This window comes from Primulina tabacum, chromosome 11 (genome assembly GCF_025594145.1).
Source record: "Primulina tabacum isolate GXHZ01 chromosome 11, ASM2559414v2, whole genome shotgun sequence".
Lineage (NCBI taxonomy): Eukaryota > Viridiplantae > Streptophyta > Magnoliopsida > Lamiales > Gesneriaceae > Primulina > Primulina tabacum.
Window position 1 is genome coordinate 30,207,593 of NC_134560.1, and position 27,888 is coordinate 30,235,480.

At 34.2% G+C, this 27,888-nt stretch overlaps 5 protein-coding genes across 6 annotated transcripts; 2 read left to right on the plus strand and 3 right to left on the minus strand.

Annotated features, from left to right (window-relative positions):
* The first annotated feature begins 319 nt into the window (after positions 1 to 319).
* Positions 320 to 1,918, plus strand: LOC142519732 (uncharacterized). Its single transcript, XM_075622760.1, has 5 exons — positions 320 to 688; positions 823 to 986; positions 1,061 to 1,420; positions 1,481 to 1,580; positions 1,658 to 1,918. The coding sequence occupies exons 1-5, from the start codon at positions 632 to 634 to the stop codon at positions 1,916 to 1,918; spliced, it is 942 nt and encodes a 313-aa protein (XP_075478875.1). The 5' UTR covers positions 320 to 631.
* Positions 1,919 to 5,538: 3,620 nt separating this feature from the next.
* Positions 5,539 to 8,615, minus strand: LOC142519733 (uncharacterized). Its single transcript, XM_075622761.1, has 10 exons — positions 8,583 to 8,615; positions 8,028 to 8,484; positions 7,233 to 7,606; positions 6,955 to 7,164; positions 6,787 to 6,879; positions 6,587 to 6,709; positions 6,109 to 6,498; positions 5,850 to 6,025; positions 5,768 to 5,808; positions 5,539 to 5,663 (listed from the first exon to the last, which is right to left on the minus strand). Exons 1-9 carry the CDS (start codon positions 8,613 to 8,615, stop codon positions 5,796 to 5,798), a joined length of 1,869 nt encoding a protein of 622 aa, XP_075478876.1. The 3' UTR covers positions 5,539 to 5,663; positions 5,768 to 5,795.
* Positions 8,616 to 9,643: 1,028 nt separating this feature from the next.
* LOC142519734 (uncharacterized) lies at positions 9,644 to 11,297 on the minus strand. The gene is made up of 2 exons (XM_075622762.1): positions 9,719 to 11,297; positions 9,644 to 9,660 (listed from the first exon to the last, which is right to left on the minus strand). Exons 1-2 carry the CDS (start codon positions 11,295 to 11,297, stop codon positions 9,644 to 9,646), a joined length of 1,596 nt encoding a protein of 531 aa, XP_075478877.1.
* Positions 11,298 to 18,184: 6,887 nt separating this feature from the next.
* On the minus strand, positions 18,185 to 18,739 carry LOC142519735 (uncharacterized). Its single transcript, XM_075622763.1, has one exon. The coding sequence runs from the start codon at positions 18,737 to 18,739 to the stop codon at positions 18,185 to 18,187; it is 555 nt and encodes a 184-aa protein (XP_075478878.1).
* A 6,565-nt stretch (positions 18,740 to 25,304) lies between these two features.
* Positions 25,305 to 27,399, plus strand: LOC142517715 (uncharacterized). 2 transcript variants are annotated; one of them, XM_075620105.1, is made up of 2 exons: positions 25,305 to 25,751; positions 25,893 to 27,399. In XM_075620105.1, exons 1-2 carry the CDS (start codon positions 25,346 to 25,348, stop codon positions 27,287 to 27,289), a joined length of 1,803 nt encoding a protein of 600 aa, XP_075476220.1. In that variant the 5' UTR covers positions 25,305 to 25,345; the 3' UTR covers positions 27,290 to 27,399. The 2 variants fall into 2 exon arrangements, with proteins under 2 accessions (XP_075476220.1, XP_075476219.1); XM_075620104.1 differs by having other exon boundaries at positions 25,305 to 27,399.
* The last annotated feature ends 489 nt before the right edge of the window (positions 27,400 to 27,888 follow it).

Sequence of the window (27,888 nt, forward strand, 5' to 3'; positions counted from 1 at the left end):
ATTTTTTGTTTTAGGCTTGGTTATATGAGACAGTCCCAGTTTTAGGAGTAAGGCGTGGTTTAAATGTTTACCCTCGGTTGTTTGGTTGGGGGAAAGCAAGATCCCACTAAATGCAGCTGGCACTGAATTGTGAGGAGGAGAATTTGTTAGTGGACATGAATCTTGTTTTAAATCAAGAAACGAATAGATCTGAAGTAAAACGTTTTGAGAAACTTGTCCTGAAACAAATGAATGATTTGAAGATACTGAGAAAGAGATGTGCTGAATTAGAGGGTAAAATGGTTCGACGTAGAATGAAGGGAAAAAGGTCTGTGGCGGATAAACGTGAGAATGTTGTTGAATCTGAGGAGAAGGTTGATAAACAGAAGAAAAGGTGACTTTTTAGTCACCACATGATGCAAGAGCTAACTTTGGTGATTTTGTTGACGTAGTGGTAAATGCATTTGTTTCTGATTTGGCTAAAGAAAAAAAAGAGTTAGATGAATCCCATTCTTTGAATGCTTGTGTTGATGAGAGCATTGGTGGTAGTTTTGTTGCTACTTCTGAAGTGGAGAAGAAATCTATTTCTCAATCTTCAATTGCGGATCACGTCAGGGCTAGGGATGATCGTGTGAAGAAAAAAAAAGGTTCCATGTTTGTGACTCCACCTAGCTCAACACCAAGACGTAAGAGGAAGGTGACAAAACAGGTAAATGAAGTGTCAATTATTTCGAAATCGATTGTATTAAGTTTAATTTAGTTTTTCTGTTTTTCAGTACTATTGTTGTTATTGATGTTTGGATTTTCTGTTATATTGCTGAATATAGCGCCGCTTTTGGACAGGAAGTTATAGACGTTGAGAAGAAAGGCAATACTCCTGGCAAGGTTGCCATGGATAAGTTTCAAGGCAGATCAGATTTCTGTGGACATGAAGAAGCTGATGATGAAGAGAGAAAATTGGTGACAAACTTTCTTGCTAGAAAAGAGTTGGAGTACGTTGATCTTCCGTATGTTTCTTCTTCTTATTTTCGTAATAATGTGTCCAAAATTTTTTAATGAAATTGAATTTTCTATTTTGTAGTGTTGTCGTTTGGGAAGATGCGGTTATGAGTTTAAGTGGACCGATATTATGTCATTTTCTTTTTGGTGATCCTGTTGAGTCTGAGATAATTAATGTTTACATGAGAATTATGCAAAAGCAAAGTTTGCAGCATGGATTTGAGATTTATTGCATGGACACAATGGTGCAGGTTCGTAGCAGTCCGAGTTTTGCGTTTTTTTTGTTTTCGTTTTACTATATTAAGATAAATGAGTATATGTGTTCTTCAATGTATAGAAAGAAGTCCTTACGAAGTTGGAACAACTTGGGAACGATGGTACATCGGGATGATTATGGAGCTTTTCTTTCACTGATGACATCTTTCACGATGGCTAGACTGCAGTAACTGACTGGAGAATTATTTAGAAGATGCAGATACATCATTTTCCCTATTAATGACAGGCGGCATTGGTTTTTGTTGGTTTACAAAAGAGATGAAGGGATATTTAAAGTGTGGAACTCCATGCATGATCCATTCTCAGTTGGGAAAGCCAAAGTTTATGTAAGTTTACTTTGAAATGTTCAAAGTTTATGTAAATACAAATTAAGATTAAATTTTGAAAGTATTGTTTGTTGCAGACAAAGTTTTTGGCTTGTTCCATACGTCACTTATGGGGATTCGACCTTGTAAGTGAGCCAATGTTAAGAGAACCTTGTCGTCAACAAGGTGCAACCCTCGATTGTGGTGTCTATGCATGCATGTGGTTGGAGTGTCTAGCCCGTGACACAGATGAGATCTGGAGCTATGCACAGGATGTGAAGATGGACACTTATCGAGCACATTTGGCAGCCACAATATTATCTGATGAAAATGGATTGTTGAAAAACAAGTTTGAGTAATTAATTACTCCTCACTATTCTGATGGTTAAGAAGTTACAGTCACTAGTAGAAAAATCGTTTTTTACTTCGCGTATTCAATAAAGTAATAAGGTAGTTAATTGCCGAAGTATATGGACGTGAAGTAATAGATGTACCTTTTATTTCGCATAATAACCGAAGTTGTATGTTTGAAAATACTGAAGTTTTGGCCGGTTTTCGAAGGAAAACCGGTCCAGAATTGGACCGGTGGCGAAGTAAGAAATGTGTTGTACTTCATCAATTATTGTAAATAATGAAGTAATATATTATATATAACTTCGTCTTAATTATTATTTAGCGAAGTAGTTTATAATAGTTTACTTCATTATTTACAATAATCGACGAAGTAATTCATCTGAAAGACTTCGTAGTTATGTATTTTGATGAGGTAATAGACACAAACAATTGCACAATTTATCCTATTTGTCGAAGTAATATTATCTATAACTTCAGCATTTATCCTATTTGTTGAAGTATTTTATATTATGTTATTTCACAATTTGCATTTAGTGACGAAGTAACTGGTTCGAAAGACTTCAGTAATTTGTGTTTTGGTGAACTAATTGCGCAAAACAACTTTGTTTTTACAGAACAATGTTGAAGTAAATTAATTCTATCACTTCGTCTGATTTCTTATTGACGAAGTATTTAATATTATGTTACTTCAAAATTTGCAAATAACAACGAAGTAATTTACCTGTTACAAATCATTATTTTTTATTTTGATGAAGTAATTTTTAAAAAAAGACTTCGCAATATATGACTTAATACACTAATATAATTAGTGTATTAATAAATTACACTAATATATGACTTAATACACTAATATAATTAGTGTATTAAAAAAAGACTTCGCAATATATGACTTCGCAATATATGACTTAATGCACTAATATGATTAATATCCACGAATCCACAATTACATATTCATCAATCCACAAGTAACCCAAAAAATGTATCCACAAAACCAAAAGTATATCAAAAAATCCACAAGTGACAAACAAAATATTTATCCCAACATACACCATCCATCTAAGCACCTACATAGGAGTAAACAAATTCACTCCATTCACTTCTGACCTCGTCATATTGACATTGAGTGTAATATTGGTTCTTGATGCATCCTGCAAACTGAAATTTGAAAAATAAAATACATTAGATTCATCTATTTCAAATAAAAATTGACAGATATAAAATATATCAGTACTGGTAGAGGCAGGTTTCATTTAAAAGTACGAACTTATTTCATTTGCATCTTGAAATAACACCGGATAAAAATTCATTACAGATTACCCCAATTGCATGAAGACAATTGCACTTACTAAACCAAAAACACGCCCCATTTCAAATGAGACATGATGAATATTAAAACAATAGTCAACGAAACATGTTTCTTGCTAGAAGCATGTTTTTTTAGTCTCCTAAACCCATCTCACGAAATATTTTCCCAAATCATAAAATTTAAACTAAAACATTGCATTGATCTTTAGAGAAACAAAATATTGCACCTTGACAACAAGTGCATAAAAAATAATCATCTACTTCTATAACTAACAAAGTTTATCCCAACACGCAAAAACATAAAACAAACATTTCCATCGTAAATTGATATGTTATTTTGACTTGAAAGTGAAAAGTTTGGGTACACTAACTTTCATACCCTCAAAATTAAAGCTGAGCAGGGTAAAAGGAAATTCAGAAGTAATTTGATATCAGAAAGCAGATAATTATTTAGGGGCATACAAAAATAAAAAGAGGATGGTAAGTTCAATACGAAAAAACAGAGGGAGTAACTAAAAAAATTGGATTGAATAAACAATTTTGAGGACTTCAAAATTGAAAGTGCATGAAATGTGCTGCGTGGCACCAGTATTTCAAATAGCTGAAATGACCCATATACAACTCGTTTGATTCAAAGAAGAATAACAGTTTCCAAGCAGGGTGATTCTAGAATATTTTCCACAAAGAAAGAATTTGAGGACATTTGTTTTAGGTAATTTCCAAAAAAGAAAAACCAATAGTTCAAACAACTACATACAAGAAGCACTTTACAAACTATAGAACCGCCAGAATAACAGTTATTTAAGATCATAAACAGCATTTTCATGAAGTAAACCTCAACAAATGGTGCACACATAAATACACATATATCTGTTTATCCATACTGGGTTTGAACTATATTTCTTAAAGCCAATCATAAGATAATCAATTCAATTCAGAGTAAAAATACTTTTTAAAGAGCACAATAGTTGTCAACAATAGAAACTAGAATACACGGCACGTTACAACAACAACCAGATCACCTTAAACTCCAACAAAATCTGAAGCAACCCAACTTCTTGTTTCAAGAAGCAAAATCAACTTAAAAGTAAGAACAGATTGAATTTGTGCCACTTGGAAATGATACAAGAATCTTGAAAAAAAGACAACACTTACAGGAACAAAATTTCCTTTTTTTATCACTAATATAAAATATATCACAATGACAACAATTCATCTCAAGCAATTATCTCAACAATAAAATATATCCCAATGGCAACACATTATCTCAACAATAAAATATATCCCAATGGCAACACATTATCTCAAAAATAAAATATATCTTAATGACAACAATTCATCTCAATCAATCAACAAATTTATCCCAAGAAGAAACTCACCATCTTCTCCAAGTGTGGATCATCGCAATCGACTATCTCTTTCATGTACCTCATGACACAATATCCACATTCAACCGAACCACTTTGTTTCAGATTACCCTATAATGGAATTGAAAAGTTAATGCAACAATCACAATCTAATTAATAACCACTACCAATTCATGTATTCATAAATAAGTACAATACATACCGTCAATACTTTAAAACCTGGCCCTTTAGAAATACCCTTGGAGGCATTGTACATCTTCACCCCACTACATTTTAAATAGTAAGAAGTTATTTTTTTGCATATTTATAAGTTAATGTATTCAAAATCAACATAAGCTACTACCTACTTTGTCACAATAGTTTTCCATGTATCATCTCGATTCCTGTTAGACGTAAAATCCAATAAATATATCATATTCTTATCTTCGTTGACGATTGTCAAGATCCAATGGTACCTGAAAAAATGAAATTAAAGCATTGACTACCATGAAGTAAAAATCTATAAATAACTAAATTCTTACCCAGTGTTGTATGGGATGAGGCAGATGTTATCTCTACACACTGCTTCCAACTGGTTAGCAATATGTTGTGATAAGTCACGGCCATCTGTGCCAATCGGGCATGTAGGTATATTACCGGGATCCACAAACGAAAAATAATCAGCCTTGTCTTTTTTCTTCAAATCTTTGTAGAGGTGACTGCATGATATAGATGCACAAATATATCGTTTAGAAAATTTTCAAAATATGAACAAGTACCACAAAAAATATTATATAAATGCACAAATATTGTAAGTTAGACATTAGATATACCCCATGTAAACTAAAATTTTTCTGGCACCTATCTCCATCATCTCCATAAAGCGTACGATATCTTCTCTTAGCAACCGTATGCTTTTAGGACGTCCAAACATAGCGTCCTCGAACTCAATGCATATGGTATCCGATTCATTTAGCAATCGAACAACATGAGAGTAGATATACTTGCACGACATGGGTAATGTTTTCTCAATTTCTTTGAAATTGTCGCGCTGACCAGGAACATCCGCAAGCACAAATGATTGAGGTTTCCCCTTCCTCTACAATTTAAAATATTATTCATACAAGTATTTTAAAATAAAACATTGTTCGAGCAACATATCTGACAGTTGCAAACACAAAGTCAAATGAAAACCGAAAGTACCTTTGTCGTTGGAAAAATAACCAACTCTTTAGGCCAACCAACAATGACTCCAACAGCATCATTGGTGATTGTTGGTCCAAACTTAATTGGGATCGGAAGCTGTGCTTTTTCATCTAAGACAACATCAATAGATACCTTGAAGTTCTCTTCCCCAAGTGGAACATGGTGAATCATAACATTTGGACCTCCTTCTGATATTATTGTGCCATAAGCCACCACGTTTTCGCGTTCTTTTACAGCCAGGTGACATTTTTTCCCCTTTCAAGAACAAAAAGACATGATATATTTTTATATGGAGGTGAATATAATTTAATTGACATCAAAATTCAGAGACATACAACCTTCGTATTTGAAGTGCCGCAATCATAAACTTCTTGCACATCATCTGACAATTTTGAGTCTTTCACTCCTGGGAACTTGTTTGATGCTACAGTCTCAGAAGATCGATCATTGATTAATGGAATCACAGCAGCAAGTTGAGACCTCAGCATCTCCAATTCAACTTTCAAACTTTTAGTCTCCTCCGATTGTGCTTTTACATTTTCAATCACAGCTTTTGAGATTGTTTCTCTATTCTTTCTTGGAGTTTTAAAGTATACTTGTGGTTTTACGAAACCTCCCACACCTCGAACCCTTCCATAGTGTTCTTGGCTTCCTAAGGCAGCGGTTAACACGTCATTCATTCCAGAAGATTTGAACTCTCCTTTGCCTTTCTTTTCCAACAATTCATCCTACAATTGGAGACATGACAAATCAATTCACAATCTACAGTGTTATTTATCTAGGCAATATGGCCATTGAATAAAACTAAACATTTACAATTTTTTCAGCTACTTCTGAGGTCTCCGAACATGTTATGTTGCCAGATTTGTCTTCTCGAGCTTTACGCCAAAGCACAGATCTATCGATTTCCTCATCTTCAGCGACCAATTTTTTGTTCCGCTACAATTTCAAAACTCATATGTTTAATAACATGAAGAACATGCTAAAAATTACAAATATATTGCTCTGTTTCTTACCAGTTCAGTCTCCAAGCCGATATAACCCTTGCGAGACATTCTGTGGTGATATTTACAATGCATGGTCCGTTGTTTTTGTTTTTCATGAGTAACCTGCATCATTATGTTGGCTCGGTTAAGTATTGAATTTAATAAATTCGTGAGGAAACATATCAATTATTAAAGTACCTCCCATGATGGATCCAGTCTCGCATCCACAAATGCTTTCCAATCCGCTAGTGGGATTTGATACTGACTTGGTGGAAAAATCAACTTTTCAGGATTATCTTTGTTCGGCCAAACAAATCTATTAGTCAATTTGTTTTTGAAATCTCGCCACTTCTGAGATGCTGAATTCATCACAGCATACTGACTTTCTGGCGCTAGTTCAAAGACATTCTGCAACAAAAACAGATTATTTAGAGGTGCAAGTATGATTGTAAATTCAAATTGAAGCTTGTACTTACCGAAATATCTTCCCACAGTTTTTGTTTTATGGTTTCTGGAACTTCAGGCCATGACTTTATAATGATTGGCACCATGGCTCTAGCAATAGAACCAATGTATGATTGTAAAGCCCTTCCATTTGCATTGTATGCTGGCCGCCCCATGTCATCATAATCAATCTTTGCTTTTTTCCCCCATCTGGCAGTAGCAATTAGTTTACCCATCAACGTAGGGCCTCGCTTGTTCCTCTGCACATCTACAGGATGTTCTTCTCCATCAGTAAGTATAGGGTACTCTGCATTAGTAACTTCATTTAGCTTATCATCATGTACTCCTTGTATCATCTCAACTGTAGCATTTGTGTCCTTTTTTTTTACGACCCATTGAGCCTTTTCTACATATTTACATGAATGAAACCAATGTTAAAACCTACACAATAACATTAACCATTAAAATAACATAAAAAATAATTGTAATAAGACATGTATAAACATGACATAAATAATAACAGAAACAATAATAACATAAATAATAAACATGACTTGTAGAAACATGACATAAATAATAAACATGACATAAATAATAGCAATGAGGTTATGTTTATAGCATAACAAAAAATATGACATAAAAGTGAAACAGATCATTTTTTCTTGTTCGTTTCCCAGCCACCCTCAGTTTCTGATCTAAAGTAACTTTCATGAGTCGGAATAGAATGAGTATCAACATCATCAATTGGTCGAGAATCAGGAATACTAGTCCAACCATCATCATCTCCCTCGTAACATCGATTTGGCACATGGAGTACAATTGACCACCCTTTTTGTATGGGTCATCAATATAAAAGACTTGATTGACTTGACTTGCAAGGACAAATGAGTCATTCTTGTGCCCTATTTTGTTCATATTGACCAAGGTGAATCCACATTCATCATTGTTGATTACTCCTTTGTCATTTGCAACCCACGCACACTTGAAAAGAGGAACTTGAAATTGATGATAGTCCAACTCCCATATTTCTTCAATCACTCCATAGAAAGTCACATCAGTCATCAAGGGATTCTTATCTTTGGCACTACAGACAAGCATGGTGCTAGCAACTAGAGAAACCCCACTGTTTTGGTAAACTCTCTCATCATCCCGTGCCTTTGTTTGGTATAAATTGCCATTTATCACGTAACTACTATACTTAATGGCTTGCCCACGTGGACCATGAGCCAGCCATGTCAATGTTGATGTTGTTCCACCATTGCAGCTATCTATTTCAGCATCCACCTGACATTTATACAATTAGAATAGGGTGATTAAAATACTAGCTCCAAACTGTTCACCGCAAAATGCATAAAGCAGATTTATCCACCTAACCTTTGCACGAAACCAGTCAATGAACTTCTTATTGTGAGCATCTTGTATCCCACCTTTCATCTTTCTCTTTTCTCGGAAACATTGACTTCAGGAAATATTTATGTTCACTGTGGAAATATTTATATAGAAATTTGTGTTGGATATTAAATATTGACAATCACATGGGTGCAGAATTATAGAATAATGCAATACACTTACATAATGTAGGGAGATACTTCTTCTGTATTTTCCAGCACAGTCAAATGTGCTTGTTGAAGGTCAACTTGTGGCACTATAATTGGTGTTTTGCATGCTAAGAAGCCAGCAATGTTTGATTTGGGATCGCAATTTGATTGAGGGACCCCAATAGGATCAAGGTCATTTAGGTATTCCGAACAAAACTCAATTGCTTCTTCGGCTGAATATCTCTGAACAATGCAACCTTCAGGATGTTTTCGACTGCCTACATAACTCTTAAGCACCTTCATGGATCTTTCGAACGGGTACATCCACCGGAAGTACACTGGTCCACATAATCGAACTTCTTGAACAAGATGAACTGTTAAGTGAAGCATGACATCGAAGAAAGAAGGGGGGAAATACTGCTCCAATAAGCAGAGTGTAACAACCAAGTCAGATTGCAGCTTATCTAACTTGGCTACATCTATCACCTTGCAACAAATATCTTTGAAGAAGAAGCATAATCTTATGATGGCATATCTAACATGTTTTGGTAACGCATCACGTATGAGTATTGGCAGGAAATGCTGCATTAGAACATGACAATCATGAGATTTCAAGCCAATCAATTTCAACTCAGACAAGGACACAAGATTTTTCAAGTTCGATGAGAAACCTTCTAGGACTTTTATATCCATTATCGACTGACAAACTTGTAACTTTTCTTTTTTTGTGAATAAGCATGCAGCAGGAGGAAGATATGTTCTTTTTTCACCAAATTTAGGTGCAAATTCAAGCCTAACTCCCATTTGAACCATGTCCAACCTAGCTGCCACATTGTCCTTGGTTTTTCCTTTAACATTCATCAAAGTATTAATGAGAGATTCGAAGACATTTTTCTCTATGTGCATCACATCGAGACAATGCCTAACATGCAGGTGTTTCCAATAAGAAAGATTGAAAAAAATTGATTTCTTCTTCCAACATTTTCTGAAATCTGTTGATCCAAAATCTTTTTCTTCTTTACTATCTTCCAAATTATTGTCCTTTGCATTCTCTCTCTTTTTACCTTTCACAATAATCTTCTTTCCGAAAACACACCTTATGTCAGAAAGCTTGTCAAACAAAGCAACCCCAGATAATGGTGTAGATGATTCTCCATGTTCTTCCATACCATCGAACTCTTTCATTTGCCTCCGATATGGATGAAACCGTGGTAGGAATCGTCTGTGACCAACAAATGACATTTTCTTCCCATTTTCCAAATGCTTTGCATAAGTATCTTCTTTGCATACTGGGCATGCATAATAACCATGTGTAGTACATCCACTAAGGTTACCATAGGCTGGAAAGTCATTGATGGTCCATAGTAAGACTGCTTTAAGAGTGAAAAATTGTCTTCGATAAGCATCATAGACACCATCAACTCCATCCCACAATCGTTTCAAATCTTCAACTAACACATCAAGATAGACATCTATATTGTTTCCTGGCTGTTTAGGCCCTGAAATGAGCATAGTTACCATGATGTATTTTCTCTTCATACACATGTTTAGAGGCAGATTATAGGTGACCAACATAATTGGCCAGCAACTGTACCGACTACTAAGGTTGCTATAAGGATTAATGCCATCAGCTGCAAGTGCAAGGTGAAGATTTCTTGGTTCACTTTCAAAGTCGGGCCACATATGATCCACCAACTTCCAAGATGGCGAATCAGCTGGATGACGTAACTGATCGGGAACTCCTGTGGTTTCTGCATGCCATGTTAAATTTTTCGAGGTATGTAGAGATTTAAACATGCGCTTAAATCTTGGTATGGGAGGGAAATACCGCAACACCTTTGTAGGAACACCTTTCTTCTCAACGTTCTTCTTGGTTAGCTTCCACCGTGACAAGCCACATTTAGGGCAGTTTACGCAGTCTTTATATTGCTTCCTATAAAGAATGCAATCATTGGAACAAGCATGAATCTTTTCATGACTCAACGCCAAACAACTCGATGTCTTTTTTACATCATACATTTTGGTTGGCAGGTTGTGATTATCTGGTATCATATCCCCAAAATCCATTAGTAGATCGGAAAATAGAGCGTCACTCATCCCATGCTTTGCTTTGGTGTTGTATAGTTTCACAATTGCACTCAACTTTGTGTAACACTTACATCCATTATACAAAGGTTTCTCTGCTTCCTCCAAAAATTCCATAAACGCTTCTGGATTTTCTGTATAGTTATCATATGCTGCCTCATACATATTAGTGGTTTCAAAGTGTCCGTGATAGTTACCAATTGGCTCCTTGTTCTTGCTCCAATTTACTTTGTCACTTTCAGCAGACTCACCGTGCCAAATCCAATTCACATAATTTTGACTAAAACCATGGAAATAAAGATGCTCTCGAATGGACTTAGCTGGTCTTTTTTTAAGATTTTTACATTTGCAACAAGGACAATGAATTAAATTGGGGTCAATATGGGGATTCTCTAAACAACCTCTGATAAACAGTTCCACACCCTCCTCGTACTGTTTTGACCTTCTATCCGAGTGAATCCAAGATTTATCCATTTCAATACTGCAAAATACCAGAAATATATAACAATAAATTTGATCTAAACCTGAAAATATTACACTTAATAATGTCATTTTCAATTTAATTTGTTGAGCGCAAAAAAAACGAAAGAAGACTATCTATTGACTAACAATAGGTTGCTGCTAGCTATAATGTCAGATCAAGGACACGTACGTACATATGCCAATTTTCATGACGGGAGTATAATGTCAGATCAAGGACACGTACGTACGTATGCCAATTTTCTTGAAGCATATGTTAAATATTAAGACAATCCGTGGATGTTGCTAGCTAAGGTCGAAAATTAACAGTAAAACAAATAATAAGTGAGTTAGTGTTTTATAAAATAAAAATATTAATCCCTAAACTTTTAATTTCAAACATATTGATTGAATCAGTGCGTCGCTTGACCAACTTCTAATGCTAAATTCATAGAAATTAATACATAAAAAATCTTATGTTATATTAAAAATTGATTGTCACTGTGTATTGAGTTTTATGAACAAATAGTCACTTGTTAATTTGGTAATTAGCACAAATATTGGGTGGCTAATTATAACTCGTAATTTCGGAACGATTTAAAACAATTAGCATGGTAGCATCAAACGAATTAATTATTTTAAACACACTTCCTCAACTTCTCCATATATACTTTCCACAAAGAACGCATATTGTTAACTAAATACATAAGTGATATATATAAAGGATCAGATACTTGAAAGACAACCTGTGAAGGCGGAAACGGATATGAAATCGCAGTAGGTAAAATGCCACAGAGAACAAAACCATGACAGATTTTGATCCTCCCCTCAAAAGCTTCTGGCTTTTAAACAATATATATTTATATTACTGCGCCAGAAACCTTTAAGGGAGAGGAACAAAGGCGGCCAAGGTGAAAAGACGTCGTTTTAAGAACACCGAAGAAAAACTAACAAATTAGCATTGTTAGTTTTGCAGACCACAAAGAGCATTTGTTACTGAAACTGACAAAGCTTGGAAAAAAACGAAAGAACACCGAAGAAAAACAAACCATTTTCCGTCAAGCCAGTAAATCTGCAAGTTTCTTGAAAATTTGTAGCATATTTTCGACTAAGATCATAATGCCTCAAATCGAGAAAACAAAATATCAATGCAGGAGAACATATACGTACCAGTTTCTTGCTAGAGAAAACAATTCCCAGATACGTATAGAAAATTAGAAATCAACGTGGAAAATGCAAAATGGAAGGGAACGGTGGTGTTTTGCTTCCCTCTCGGTGAGTGGAACGGCGGTGGTGTTGGTGGTTCGAAGCGAACGGCGGTGAGTGGAACGGCGTGGTGTTAGGGTTAATTTTGAAGGAAAATGTGGATCGATATAATGAGCTCGTCTCTGAAGGATATGTGATATAATCGATATTAATCAACGACAGTTTCTAAAAAGTCGTCGCTAATAGCGACGGGTTTTGAAAATCCATCGCTCATAGCGACGGTTTTTTAAAAACCCGTCGCGGATTAAAAACCGGCGCTAAATGTTCAGTATAGTTTAGTTTCCTTTGTTAATCTGCGCGGTTCATCTTATTACTTCAGCATGAACTTATTTTTCTTATTTATTACTTCATCAACATTGATATGCCGAAGTAAAATACAATAAAAAAATATACTGAAGCCCGTGTTTTTAAACATCCGAAGTAAAATATATTATTTTACTTCGCTTGTGTTATTGCTGAAGTTATTGGTAATGTATTACTTCGTAATTTATTATTGCCGAAGTAAAGCCTGCCGAAGTAAAATCCGATTTTTCTACTAGTGAGTAGTACTGGAGTTTGAACATTTGAAGTCTATGTTTAATTGTTGGTTTAAATTATGTAATGAAGACACACAATTGATTATTATCGTGTTTGTGTTAGCTGTTACGCACTTCAATATCTATTTCTGTTAAAATTTATTTGTTTATTGGAAAGTTTGGTGTATCATTTGTTCACTTTTCAGAATTTGGGTTACCTGGTATTTTAAATGGTACATATCAATTTAGAAGAGAAAATTGAGTACAAAAATTATTTTATTGGGTATATTATGTGTAACTATGAGTACAAATGTTAAATAATCGAGTATATCTAACTAATCTAATATTTAGTCATACATTGGTAAACACACAATAGTATTTAACTACTCGAGGACAATGTACACACAAATTGAGCACAATATACACATGAATTGATTAAACAAATTGAGCACAATATACACATGAATTTATTACAATGTACATATGTATTGAGTACATTGTACCCATAAATTTAGTACAATGAACACATGAATCGAGTACACTGACATGTCAATCCAGCACAACGTAGAGTAGTTCATCTATTCATGCTAGGATCACCAAGTCATTATCCGATGAAGTTCTTGTATTTTGTCAATTTCAAAGTACATAAAATGCCCGATTGAGTATATAACTTACATAATCCAGGATAATTTAAACGTTTATTGAGTACAATATTTCTTCTATCGATCACCAAGATATAATATTATCTAGAGTTGTAATGTGTCAATTTCGAGGTACGTAATATGTCTAATTGAGTATATAAGGTAAATAATCGAGAATAATTTACACGTTGGTTAAGTAATCAAGAATAATGTACACACGATTTGATTACAATAGATGAATATATTGAGCACAGTATACACATGAATTGATTACAATGTACATATGTATTGAGTACAGTGTACCCATAAAATGAGTACAATGAACACATGAAATGAGTACAATGACTTGTCAATCCAGCATAACGTAGAGTAGTTCATCTATTCATGCTAGGATCACCAAGTCATTATCTGGGTGAAGTTTTATTATGTCAATTTCGAAACCCACAAGATGTCTGATTGAATATATATATATTAAATATTAGAGCACAATTCACAATAAATCGGGTATAAATGATTTAAAATCAGGTATACATGTACATAAATCGAGTACTCAATGAAACGTCTGCCGTTTTTATTGCTTAAAAAGTACTAGAATTTTTTTCAGCCTTTAAACATACACCTAGGGACCCTTAAACATGTGGAAAACATCTCTTCAAGTACTCCTACCATTGCAGCCCCTTTGTTCATCATTATGAAGAGTTTTAAAAAAGAAAAACTCTTGTTTTGTGCATGTATAACCATAAAAACGAAAATATAAAAGTTGTATCATGTTTTTCATGCAATCATGTATCAAACACATAATATGGTGTGAAAGATGAGTAAAAGGAGAATATGGCGTGCCTTTGCGTTTTAAACGCACGATTATCCGTTGATGATTGCGAAGAACGGGGACGACGGGACCTTGGCTTGTAACCCTTAGCAAATTCTCGAATTTTTCCTTCAAATTGTGATGTGTGTGGTGCCGTGTCCTTGAGGGAATTTGTGAAGTGTGTGGCGTGTGATTTTTGGTGAGAGGTGTTTTGAATTGTGTGAATAATGGGGTAGGTTATAATATTATATAGTTAATTAAATCACTAATTAAAGACTTGGCCCATTAACAATTTAATTAGGCTCATTTAGCCCATTAGTGTTAAATTAAAATATTTAAAATAATTTTGCTTAAATAAGTTTGTGAATTTATTAGCCGGGTTGCTAAAACGTTCGTATTTTTGTTGAAAATCCAACACCGATAAAATTTACGTCCCGTCGTATAAATTCAACTCAAAACCCCTTAAAAAAAAAAGAAAAAGCATCACCCATATTTTAAATAATTAAAAACAATTATTTAATAAAAACATTTTCCTATTTTTCAGCCATCGGTCTCCGTTCCTCGATCGCAACTCGAATAACCTTTTAAAAATACATTTTAATGCAACAATATAGAAAAGTATATTTTAAAAATGTCAATATGCACCACATAATTAATTTATGCAATTAAAACATTTAATTAAAATACACAAGGAATTTAATAATTGCATGCATGTGGTTCGCGTGGACTTCTAAATTTTCGGGGCGTTACACTCAACTTCATGTTATATGTAAATTTCATGAATTTTATACATCTTCAATTTGAGTACTCAATTTCGAAGCCCACAAGATGTCTGATTGAGTATATATATTAAATAATAGAGCACAATTCACACTAAATTGGGTATAAATGATTTAAAATCATGTATACATGTACATAAATCGAGTACTCAACTTCATTTATATGTAAATTTCATGAATTTTATACATCTTCAATTTGAGTACTCAATTTCGAAGCCCACAAGATGTCTGATTGAGTATATGTATTAAATAATAGGGCACAATTCACACTAAATCGGGTATAAATGATTTAAAATCAGGTATACATGTACATAAATCGAGTACTCAACTTCATGTTATATGTAAATTTCATGAATTTTATACATCTTCAATTTGAGTACTCAATTTCGAAGCCCACAAGAGGTCTGATTGAGTATATATATTAAATAATAGAGCACAATTCACACTAAATCGGGTATAAATGTTTTAAAATCAGGTATACATGTACATAAATCGAGTACTCAAATTGAAGATTTATAGAATTCATTAAATTGATATATAACATGAATTTTAGTTCGCGATTAATATACATGTATACCTGATTTTAAAACATTTATACCCGATTTAGTGTGTAATGTATCTCATAACATATGATATGTACTTTCATCAAAATATAGATGAATATGTTGGATTTACCCTGAAAATAACCTATGGACACCCGGAAAACTCAGCAAGAAGAGAAGTGACCTTGTACGCTTTAGAAGTTCTTGTACAACACATCAAGTGATGGTACTATAAAATGATATTCATCCTTCTACTTTACTCGGTGAAGTATTGTATCTCACATGCATTCGTTAGGGATGGCAATTTCCTCCGAACCCATTGGAGGATCCGATACCCGACCCGAATAGAAGAGGGTATAGAGGGATTTTTAGACCCGATTAAATAATTGGGTAATCGATGATGGGGATGAAATTCAATACCCGATGGGTATGGGGATGAATTTAATAAATGGGTATGGGGATGGATATATGAAATCAGACCCATACCCTACCCATTGTCATTCCTAGTATTCGTCTATCTGGGTGAAGTTGTTTTTATGTCAATTTCGAAGCCCACAAGATGTCTGATTGAGTATATATATTACAAAATAGAGCACAATTCACACTAAATCGGGTACAAATGTTTTAAAATCAGGTATACATGTACATAAATCGAGTACTCAAATTGAAGATGTATAAAATTCATGAAATTGACATATAACATGAATTTTAGTACTCGATTAATATACATGTATACCTGATTTTAACACATGTATACCCGATTTATTGTGTAATGTTCCTCATAACATATAACATGAATTTTAGTACTCAATTAATATACATGCCCACAAGATGTCTGGTTGAGTATATATATTAAATAATAGAGCACGATTCACACTAAATCGGGTACAAATGTTTTAAAATCATGTATACATGTACATAAATCGAGTACTTAAATTGAAGATGTATAAAATTCATGAAATTGACATATAACATGAATTTTAATACTCGATTAATATACATGTATACCTAATTTTAACACATGTATACCCGATTTATTGTGTAATGTTCCTCATAACATATAACATAAATTTTAGTACTCGATTAATATACATGCCCACAATATGTCTGATTGAGTATATATATTAAATAATAGAGCACAATTCACACTAAATCAGGTACAAATGTTTTAAAATCAGGTATACATGTACATAAATCGAGTACTCAAATTCATGTTATATGTAAATTTCATGAATTTTATACATCTTCAATTTGAGTATTCAATTTCGAAGCCCACAAGATATCTGATTGAGTATATATACTCAATCGGGTATAAATGTTTTAAAATCAGGTATACATGTACATAAATCGAGTGCTCAATAAACTGTTAAATTGGTGATATTAGGCATGAATAGATGAACTACTCTACGATGTGCTAGATTGACAAGTCATTGTACTCAATTCATATGTACATTGTTCTCGATTCTTTAACGTATATACTCAATCTGACAATTTATGTACCTTGAAATTGACACTACAAGAAAATAAAGTATATACTCAATCTGACAATTTATGTACCTTGAAATTTACACATAGTATACACAAGAAAATAAATTTTGTATTCAAATCTCTGTTCATATTAAATTTTGAATAAAGTTTGAATAGTCAACAACTTCCAATTTGGACATGTATTTTGTATTTCCGGTATAATATGAGTACAGTTTTCTTGTGCACAAAATGTACAGTTTTCTTGTCCACAAAATATACCTAATTATTTAATATTTGTACTCATATTTACACATAATATACCAAATTAAGCAATTTTTGTACTCAAATATATGTTCAAAATTGATATGTACCATTTGAAACACTCCTTAAATCAAACATTAAAAAATGAACAAATGAAACACCAAACCTTCCAGAAACAAATAACAATATATAAAAATACATATTGAAGTGCTTAACACCTAACACAAACAAAACAATAAATTCTCCAACTTAAAAGATTAACATAAACAACAACCTAAAGCCCAAGTTTTTTTCCAGAGAACATATAAGAATACAAGACACCAACAAGCACTAAAACAACATGACAGTAAGGCAAACCAAACCAACTCTTTCCCAACATTTTCAAAAACAAAACAATCACATAATGCGTAAACCACCAATGCTTCCACTCGAACGCGTACGACTTCTCACTGGTATCAACATGCTTGATTCCCCTTCCAGCACTCTTTTTTTCCTGTTAAAGTTTCGAAAAATATTTCATGTGTCAATCATAAACAAAAATACTGAATATTGATAGATACTAACAGTAAGATAGTTAGTAATAATAAAAACATTGGAACACCATTTTCATGAAAAAATAACAGCTAGTTTATAGCTTCTTTGTAGCTACGTCTGTTATGTCCTCCCTTATGACAACGACTACACTTCGACACACGTGATTCGATTTGCGATGGTATCCTCTTGGTTTTCCTACGACCAGGCTGACTCCTCACATCAGGAGCATTGATTACATTTCCATCATCAAGATAAGACTCATTAATGTCAAACGTTGGGATGGGATTAATAATTCCTCTGTACATTTGGCGGTACATTTCAATTTTGAAATACTTGTCGCAAAAATCATAAAATGACATCGACTTCGACTCAATAGCGGCACAAGCATGCTTGCAAGGAAGATTGTTGATTTGCCAATATCTACATGAACATGTCATGGCTATCAAGTCAATAGCAAATGATTTTTCACCATCGACTACTTCAAACCTCCAATTACAAGACCGGTGCAATCTCAACTTCCGGGATTCCACATATACAATACCAATAGCTTTCTCCTTTTTTGGACTTAATTCTTTAACCATAATAGCTGTTGATTCACGTCGTTGGTGCATCATGTTCATGATCTGCATTCGTATATGGTCCATCATACCCACGATAGGGAGATAACGAGCTGCTTTAACCAAATTATTTCAACATTCGGCGATGTTATTATTTATAACACCCCATCTATTGCCAAGAAACAATGCATTTGCCCAACTCTGTGGTTCAGAATTTACAATAAAATCCCTAGCAAGTGGCATGGACTCCAGGATATTTTTTATATGTTGTTCATGCTCCTGCAAAGATGGAGCATAAGCAGCTTTTTTGAATACCGAAGACCAATGCTTTTTGTTATGTTTTGGATAGCTTCGCAACACCTAAAAAGGTTGCAAAAAAATCAGATTAAATACATCTATTTATATACATAAACAAAAATATCGGTCTAGAAAAAATAAGTAATTGATTATGTACCACTTTCACAAAATTATCAACTAAATGTCTCAAGCAGTACGCATGGTGACTGCCCGTAAATATTAGATTAACTGCCTTGATAATCCCATGATTTCTGTCAGAGAAAAAAGTGTACTCATTGAATGAAATGCTTTGACACGAAAGCAAAACACTTCTCAGATGATAACAAGACCATTCCCAATTAATATCATTCTCCGCGTCCACTACAGAATAAGCAATTGTGAAAAGATCATCATTGGCATCCTTCGACACAGCAAGTAGGATACAACCTTTAAACTTATTCTTTATATGAGTCCCGTCCAAAAAAATCAACGGTCTACAACCAGTAACAAAACCAACTACACATGCATGCAAACAAATGAACATTCGTTTAAATTTGTTAGTTTCGATATCAATCTCACACTCAGCAACACTTCCATGATTCGTTTCTTTAACAGCTCGACAATACCATCTTAGTCTATCATAGCATCCCTTATCTGTGCCATGAATATCATGCATCGCTAACTCCTTGCCCTTCCACACATTGTGATAGTTTAACTCTACACCATAATCTCTTTGTAAGTCTTTCTGAATTGTACAAGGACGATAAGAGGGCTCTCCTATAAGTTTGCCTTTCACCACATTAGCTATCCATGTTGCATCTGCTCTAGGATGTCCTTTACTACGTAGATTATTATCACCACATGTATGCTCTAAATTGCATTTTCGGATCGCAAATATATTGTCTGCTTTGTATTTAGAAGCATAAATTCTCCATCCACAACTAGTCTCAGTACAAGTAACAGTGACTTTTTCGCTATCATTCTTTCTGTACGAAAATGAACGTCTTGTAGCAACAGCATAATTTTTAATAAATCTTCTAAAGTCAGCAGCATCTTTGAATGTTTGACCTACACCACGAATGCAATTAATCCAAGCATCTAGTGTATTGCTCAAAGAGGCTTCATCAGCTTCGTTACCACTATTTCTCTGTCTGTCTTCCTCATCAGCCCTTACCAATATGATATAAACTTGTTAGGTGCAAGATACAAAAATAACTTAACATAAAAAAATGCAAAGTATGGAATGTAAATAATATTAGTATTGTCAAATAATTCATATCATGATAACAAAACATTTTTATATTATCATAACATAGAACAAAATATATAACCACAATAATCTCAACTAGTGCACAATTTCATGCTTGATAAATTAAAATATAAAAAAATTATCAAAACTAAACAGGGACATAAATCTAATATATTTTACCTCCGAATATTTTGGTTGCGGACATGTTCGTTTTTACTCTCTGCCCTCAATTCAATCATGCTGAGCTTCATACACATATGAAGATGAATCATATTTAGGACATCATCATCGTCGTTCAAAGTCACGTGCATCTTGTGTTGGGGGGCTACGTATTGCAGAGTCATAGCTTCAGGAGTAATCTCAGAACATTTTTTTCCAAGCCTCTCAAAAATGTCCATCAAACTACAACCGCTGAAAATTGAAATCACAAACAACTGTTTCTTGCATTTACAGCTACCCAAAAACGACAGGTTGCAAGACCCACTTTCATATTCCATTTTGCACCTAATACAAAAAACATACAAAAGTAATTGATATGCACATTTCAAGACTTTAAAGAATTTTCAGAAAGTTTAAATTAACAACTTTCTCATTCAAGAACTAAAACATAAAAATTGAGGATAAAATTGCATTAATCAAGAAATCTAAAAATAATTTCTGCATTCATCTTTACACTGCTTTGTATTCAAATAAGGCAGCCGTATGATTAAGGCCACAAGATACTTGTATTGCTTTTACGTTATTCTAAAAACCAATCATAATACAAAACCCTAAATTTTCGAATGGTGACTGCCCGTAAATATTAGATTAACTGCCTTGATAATCCCATGATTTCTGTCAGAGAAAAAAGTGTACTCATTGAATGAAATGCTTTGACACGAAAGCAAAACACTTCTCAGATGATAACAAAACCATTCCCAATTAATATCATTCTCCGCGTCCACTACAGAATAAGCAATTGTGAAAAGATCATCATTGGCATCCTTCGACACAGCAAGTAGGATACAACCTTTAAACTTATTCTTTATATGAGTCCCGTCCAAAAAAATCAACGGTCTACAACCAGTAACAAAACCAACTACACATGCATGCAAACAAATGAACATTCGTTTAAATTTGTTAGTTTCGATATCAATCTAACACTCAGCAACACTTCCATGATTCGTTTCTTTAACAGCTCGACAATACCATCTTAGTCTATCATAGCATCCCTTATCTGTGCCATGAATACCATGCATCGCTAACTCCTTGCCCTTCCACACATTGTGATAGTTTAACTCTACACCATAATCTCTTTGTAAGTCTTTCTGAATTGTACAAGGACGATAAGAGGGCTCTCCTATAAGTTTGCCTTTCACCACATTAGCTATCCATGTTGCATCTGCTCTAGGATGTCCTTTACTACGTAGATTATTATCACCACATGTATGCTCTAAATTGCATTTTCGGATCGCAAATATATTGTCTGCTTTGTATTTAGAAGCATAAATTCTCCATCCACAACTAGTCTCAGTACAAGTAACAGTGACTTTTTCGCTATCATTCCTTTCTGTACGAAAATGAACGTCTTGTAGCAACAGCATAATTTTTAATAAATCTTCTAAAGTCAGCAGCATCTTTGAATGTTTGACCTACACCACGAATGCAATTAATCCAAGCATCTAGTGTATTGCTCAAAGAGGCTTCATCAGCTTCGTTACCACTATTTCTCTGTCTGTCTTCCTCATCAGCCCTTACCAATATGATATAAACTTGTTAGGTGCAAGATACAAAAATAACTTAACATAAAAAAATGCAAAGTATGGAATGTAAATAATATTAGTATTGTCAAATAATTCATATCATGATAACAAAACATTTTTATATTATCATAACATAGAACAAAATATATAACCACAATAATCTCAACTAGTGCACAATTTCATGCTTGATAAATTAAAATATAAAAAATTATCAAAACTAAAAAGGGACGTAAATCTAATATATTTTACCTCCGAATATTTTGGTTGCGGACATGTTCGTTTTTACTCTCTGCCCTCAATTCAATCATGCTGAGCTTCATACACATATGAAGATGAATCATATTTAGGACATCATCATCGTCGTTCAAAGTCACGTGCATCTTGTGTTGGGGGGCTACGTATTGCAGAGTCATAGCTTCAGGAGTAATCTCAGAACATTTTTTTCCAAGCCTCTCAAAAATGTCCATCAAACTACAACCGCTGAAAATTGAAATCACAAACAACTGTTTCTTGCATTTACAGCTACCCAAAAACGACAGGTTGCAAGACCCACTTTCATATTCCATTTTGCACCTAATACAAAAAACATTCAAAAGTAATTGATATGCACATTTCAAGACTTTAAAGAATTTTCAGAAAGTTTAAATTAACAACTTTCTCATTCAAGAACTAAAACATAAAAATTGAGGATAAAATTGCATTAATCAAGAAATCTAAAAATAATTTCTGCATTCATCTTTACACTAGCTTTGTATTCAAATAAGGCAGCCGTATGATTAAGGCCACAAGATACTTGTATTGCTTTTACGTTATTCTAAAAACCAATCATAATACAAAACCCTAAATTTTCGAATGGTGACTGCCCGTAAATATTAGATTAACTGCCTTGATAATCCCATGATTTCTGTCAGAGAAAAAAGTGTACTCATTGAATGAAATGCTTTGACACGAAAGCAAAACACTTCTCAGATGATAACAAAACCATTCCCAATTAATATCATTCTCCGCGTCCACTACAGAATAAGCAATTGTGAAAAGATCATCATTGGCATCCTTCGACACAGCAAGTAGGATACAACCTTTAAACTTATTCTTTATATGAGTCCCGTCCAAAAAAATCAACGGTCTACAACCAGTAACAAAACCAACTACACATGCATGCAAACAAATGAACATTCGTTTAAATTTGTTAGTTTCGATATCAATCTCACACTCAGCAACACTTCCATGATTCGTTTCTTTAACAGCTCGACAATACCATCTTAGTCTATCATAGCATCCCTTATCTGTGCCATGAATATCATGCATCGCTAACTCCTTGCCCTTCCACACATTGTGATAGTTTAACTCTACACCATAATCTCTTTGTAAGTCTTTCTGAATTGTACAAGGACGATAAGAGGGCTCTCCTATAAGTTTGCCTTTCACCACATTAGCTATCCATGTTGCATCTGCTCTAGGATGTCCTTTACTACGTAGATTATTATCACCACATGTATGCTCTAAATTGCATTTTCGGATCGCAAATATATTGTCTGCTTTGTATTTAGAAGCATAAATTCTCCATCCACAACTAGTCTCAGTACAAGTAACAGTGACTTTTTCGCTATCATTCTTTCTGTACGAAAATGAACGTCTTGTAGCAACAACATAATTTTTAATAAATCTTCTAAAGTCAGCAGCATCTTTGAATGTTTGACCTACACCACGAATGCAATTAATCCAAGCATCTAGTGTATTGCTCAAAGAGGCTTCATCAGCTTCGTTACCACTATTTCTCTGTCTGTCTTCCTCATCCAGCCCTTACCAATATGATATAAACTTGTTAGGTGCAAGATACAAAAATAACTTAACATAAAAAAATGCAAAGTATGGAATGTAAATAATATTAGTATTGTCAAATAATTCATATCATGATAACAAAACATTTTTATATTATCATAACATAGAACAAAATATATAACCACAATAATCTCAACTAGTGCACAATTTCATGCTTGATAAATTAAAATATAAAAAAATTATCAAAACTAAACAGGGACATAAATCTAATATATTTTACCTCCGAATATTTTGGTTGCGGACATGTTCGTTTTTACTCTCTGCCCTCAATTCAATCATGCTGAGCTTCATACACATATGAAGATGAATCATATTTAGGACATCATCATCGTCGTTCAAAGTCACGTGCATCTTGTGTTGGGGGGCTACGTATTGCAGAGTCATAGCTTCAGGAGTAATCTCAGAACATTTTTTTCCAAGCCTCTCAAAAATGTCCATCAAACTACAACCGCTGAAAATTGAAATCACAAACAACTGTTTCTTGCATTTACAGCTACCCAAAAACGACAGATTGCAAGACCCACTTTCATATTCCATTTTGCACCTAATACAAAAAACATACAAAAGTAATTGATATGCACATTTCAAGACTTTAAAGAATTTTCAGAAAGTTTAAATTAACAACTTTCTCATTCAAGAACTAAAACATAAAAATTGAGGATAAAATTGCATTAATCAAGAAATCTAAAAATAATTTCTGCATTCATCTTTACACTGCTTTGTATTCAAATAAGGCAGCCGTATGATTAAGGCCACAAGATACTTGTATTGCTTTTACGTTATTCTAAAACCAATCATAATACAAAACCCTAAATTTTCGAAATTCAATCGGTGGAATTCAAATAAATGAGGTTTCACACAGACCCACCATACGGCTGGGGGAATTCAAATAAATGAGGTTCAAATAAATGAGGTTTAAAACAATAAACAACACACAATAACAATCAAAAAATATAAGAGAATCATTAAATTGAAACAAATAAACACAAACTCACTAAAAGCTGGAATTTCACGAACTCCCTAAAACCTGGAATTTCACGAAAAAAATGATAAAATTTGAGGAAAGAAACTCACCTTCACTTTATTTTCCCTTCGATGAATTTTTTACGCACGACATCTTCAAGATTTTGAGATTCAAGTAAATGAGGTTTCACACAGACCCACCATGAGATTTCTTCTCACGAAGCCGATGGGGGAGATTGGGGTAATAGTATTAAAATCCCAAATACAGATGGATTCAACAAAATAAATAAGGATAAAAATGAGTTTTAATTAAAAATGAGGTCAATTAGGTAATTTAATGTTTACAAGGGAGTTAAAACATATGAAATGGTTTTGTCAGGGAGTGAAAATATATTTGTTTTATACTAAGGACTGAACACAAACTTTGAAATGATATTAGGGATTTTAATACAATTGTCCCTTATATTAATTTAAAGATGGCACTCGTCAGTGCAATCTGATAGTTTATAGTTGAAAAAAAAAAAAAAATAAAATAAATAACAATGTCATTTTTAAACTTTCAAGGCATGTTTGTGAATTTAGAACAAAATTCGACTGTGCTTCTATTATGGATTCCGAGTCATGCGGACAGCCCTACCGAAACCCCGATGCGCCACCTTCTTCGACGCATTCCTCAAACCCCATCGCCTTCCTTTCGCCCAAATTCCATCCTCAAATTTACATTCAGCTCAATCCCCCAAATGGATATCTTCCTTGGCACCGCTTCCTCCACCAGAATGGGTTCAACCCTTTAATGATCTCTCAGACCTCATCACAGCTGAGCCGAAAGCAGACCTTCAACCCTCCCCATGGGTATCTCGGATCTTCAACATATTGGAGAACGGCGAATTTCTTGAACTAGACTTGACTAGCGTTTGCCAGAAGTACTTAATCAGTTTCCCTCCTAAGTTTGTTGCTTATATTCTGAAGAAATCGGACCAGGTCTCCAACCGGTCTGAAATAGCGTTTAGATTCTTTATCTGGGCTGGTAAGCAAAAAGGGTATGCCCATAATCTTGACTGCTACGTCTCTTTGATTGATATTTTGAGTTTTAGTGGTGATTTTGAGAGAATTAAGTTAATTTTTAATGAACTGAAGAATAAGGGTTTTTTGATTAATTCTTCGGCAGCTAATTGTCTGATCAAGAGCTTTAGTAATGGAGGAATGGTTGAGGAACTGTTGTGGGTGTGGAGAAAAATGAAGGATGACGGGATTGAGCCTAGTTTGTATACTTATAATTATCTGATGAATGGTCTCGTGAGTTCAGTGTTTATTGAGTCGGCAGAAATGGTGTTTGAGGTTATGGCTAATGGGACTGTTAAGCCAGACGTTGTCACCTATAATACAATGATCAAGGGTTATTGTAAGGCAGGGAATGTCAAGAAGGCAACTGAAAAGTTTCAGGATATGGAGGCCAGGAATTTGGAGCCTGATAAGATTACTTATCTGACATTGATGCAGGCATGTTATTCAGAGGGGGAATATGATTGTTGTTTGAGGCTTTATCATGAAATGCTGGAGAAAAGATTGGATATTCCGTCACATGCATATAGTTTAGTGATTGGTGGCCTCTGCAAGGATGGTAAGTCTATGGAAGGGTACACTATTTTTGAGAATATGATTAGAAATGGGTGTGAGCCTAGTGTGTTAATTTATACTGCTCTGATTGATGCATATGCTAAAGATAAGAACTTAGAGATGGCAATGCATCTCTTTCAGAGAATGAGAAATGAAGGCTTTGAACCAGATCAGGTCACATATGGTGTAATTGTGAATCGTCTGTGCAAGAGCGGCAGATTGGAAGAAGCCCTACAGTGGCTCGAATATTGTAAAAAGAAAGGAGTTGTCGTCAGTGCTGTATTTTATACAAGTCTCATTGATGGCCTTGGAAAGGCTGGGAGGACGGATGAGGCTGAAAACCTCTTTGACGAGATGGTTGAGGTGTGCCCACGGGATTCATATTGTTATAATGTACTTATTGATGCATTGACGAAAGCTCGGAAGGTTGATGAAGCAATGAAGCTTTTCAAGAGAATGGAAGATGAAGGCTGTGATCAGACTGTTTACACATTCACGATATTGATAACTGGTTTATTTAAAGAACACCGTAATGAAGAAGCATTAAAGTTGTGGGATGTGATGATTGATAAAGGTATTACTCCGACAGCTGCTTCTTTTAGGGCCCTTTCAACTGGGCTTTGTCTCTCAGGAAAGGTTGCAAGAGCTTGTAAAATATTAGATGAGCTAGCGCCTATGGGTATTGTCTTAGAGACTGCTTTTGAAGATATGATCAAAGTTTTGTGCATGGTTGGTCGCATAGAAGAAGCTTGCAAGTTGGCTGATGGGATTGTTGATCGTGAACGAGAAATTCCAGGGAAGGTTCGTACTATCATGATCAATGCCTTGAGGAAGGCAGGAAAGGCTGATTTGGCTATGAAGTTGATGCATAGTAAGATCGGTATAGGGTATGACAGGAAAGGTAGTGTTAAAAGGCGAGTAAAGTTTCGAAATCTGGTTGAGATTTGATCCTTTTGGCATTGTGGTTATGGAAAAATTTTTGTTTGTGCATCTGATTCATCTTGACTATTCTGTAAACCTAAAACTGTGGCAATGAAGAAAAGGTTACCTGCGTTCAACTCAGTTTACTAGTGCCATTTTGGGTTAATTAAAAGATGTTAAGCTCAGTCAACTGTATTTAGTATTCCATTAAGATGGGCTACCACACCAAGCTATGAATCACGGAAAGGACCAGCTTTTGTCCCGCAACTGTATCAAAAGTAAGCTCAATTTTTTAAAGCTTTATTGCATAATGAGGAAAAAACAATGATATTATCGTGGAATAGGTATAAACACTAAGCCTGTCACTTTTTGTTACATTAATCCAATGATTAAACATGAAAAATTGATTCTTAACTTTTATTTCACACTCATTTTCATCAATTTTCAAAGTTTTTTGTTTCTTTCATGAGTTATTTTGTGTGAAGGGCATAGTTGTGGGTAGGAATATTTGCTAGTTCACATTTTTCCTGATTTTTGAGTTTGGATGTGTTAAAATTCTCTCTTTATTCTATTTCAACCTATATTTTTTTAGTGCGGAAAATTAATTTGCCTTAATTATCTTCAGC

Excerpts from the sequence above, each read along its gene's own strand:
- LOC142519732 (XM_075622760.1), top strand. The coding sequence starts at position 632 with ATGTTTGTGACTCCACCTAGCTCAACACCAAGACGTAAGAGGAAGGTG. Across the intron at positions 1,421-1,480 it reads TTCACGATGGCTAGACTGCA|GCGGCATTGGTTTTTGTTGG; the intron begins GTAACTGACTGG and ends TATTAATGACAG. Across the intron at positions 1,581-1,657 it reads TTGGGAAAGCCAAAGTTTAT|ACAAAGTTTTTGGCTTGTTC; the intron begins GTAAGTTTACTT and ends TGTTTGTTGCAG.
- LOC142519733 (XM_075622761.1), bottom strand. The coding sequence starts at position 8,615 with ATGCTCACAATAAGAAGTTCATTGACTGGTTTC. Across the intron at positions 8,485-8,582 it reads GAAGTTCATTGACTGGTTTC|GTGGATGCTGAAATAGATAG; the intron begins GTGCAAAGGTTA and ends TATAAATGTCAG. Across the intron at positions 6,710-6,786 it reads TCGGCTTGGAGACTGAACTG|CGGAACAAAAAATTGGTCGC; the intron begins GTAAGAAACAGA and ends TTGAAATTGTAG.
- LOC142519734 (XM_075622762.1), bottom strand. The coding sequence starts at position 11,297 with ATGGATAAATCTTGGATTCACTCGGATAGAAGGTCAAAACAGTACGAG.
- LOC142519735 (XM_075622763.1), bottom strand. The coding sequence starts at position 18,739 with ATGGACCATATACGAATGCAGATCATGAACATGATGCACCAACGACGT.
- LOC142517715 (XM_075620104.1), top strand. The coding sequence starts at position 25,346 with ATGCGGACAGCCCTACCGAAACCCCGATGCGCCACCTTCTTCGACGCA.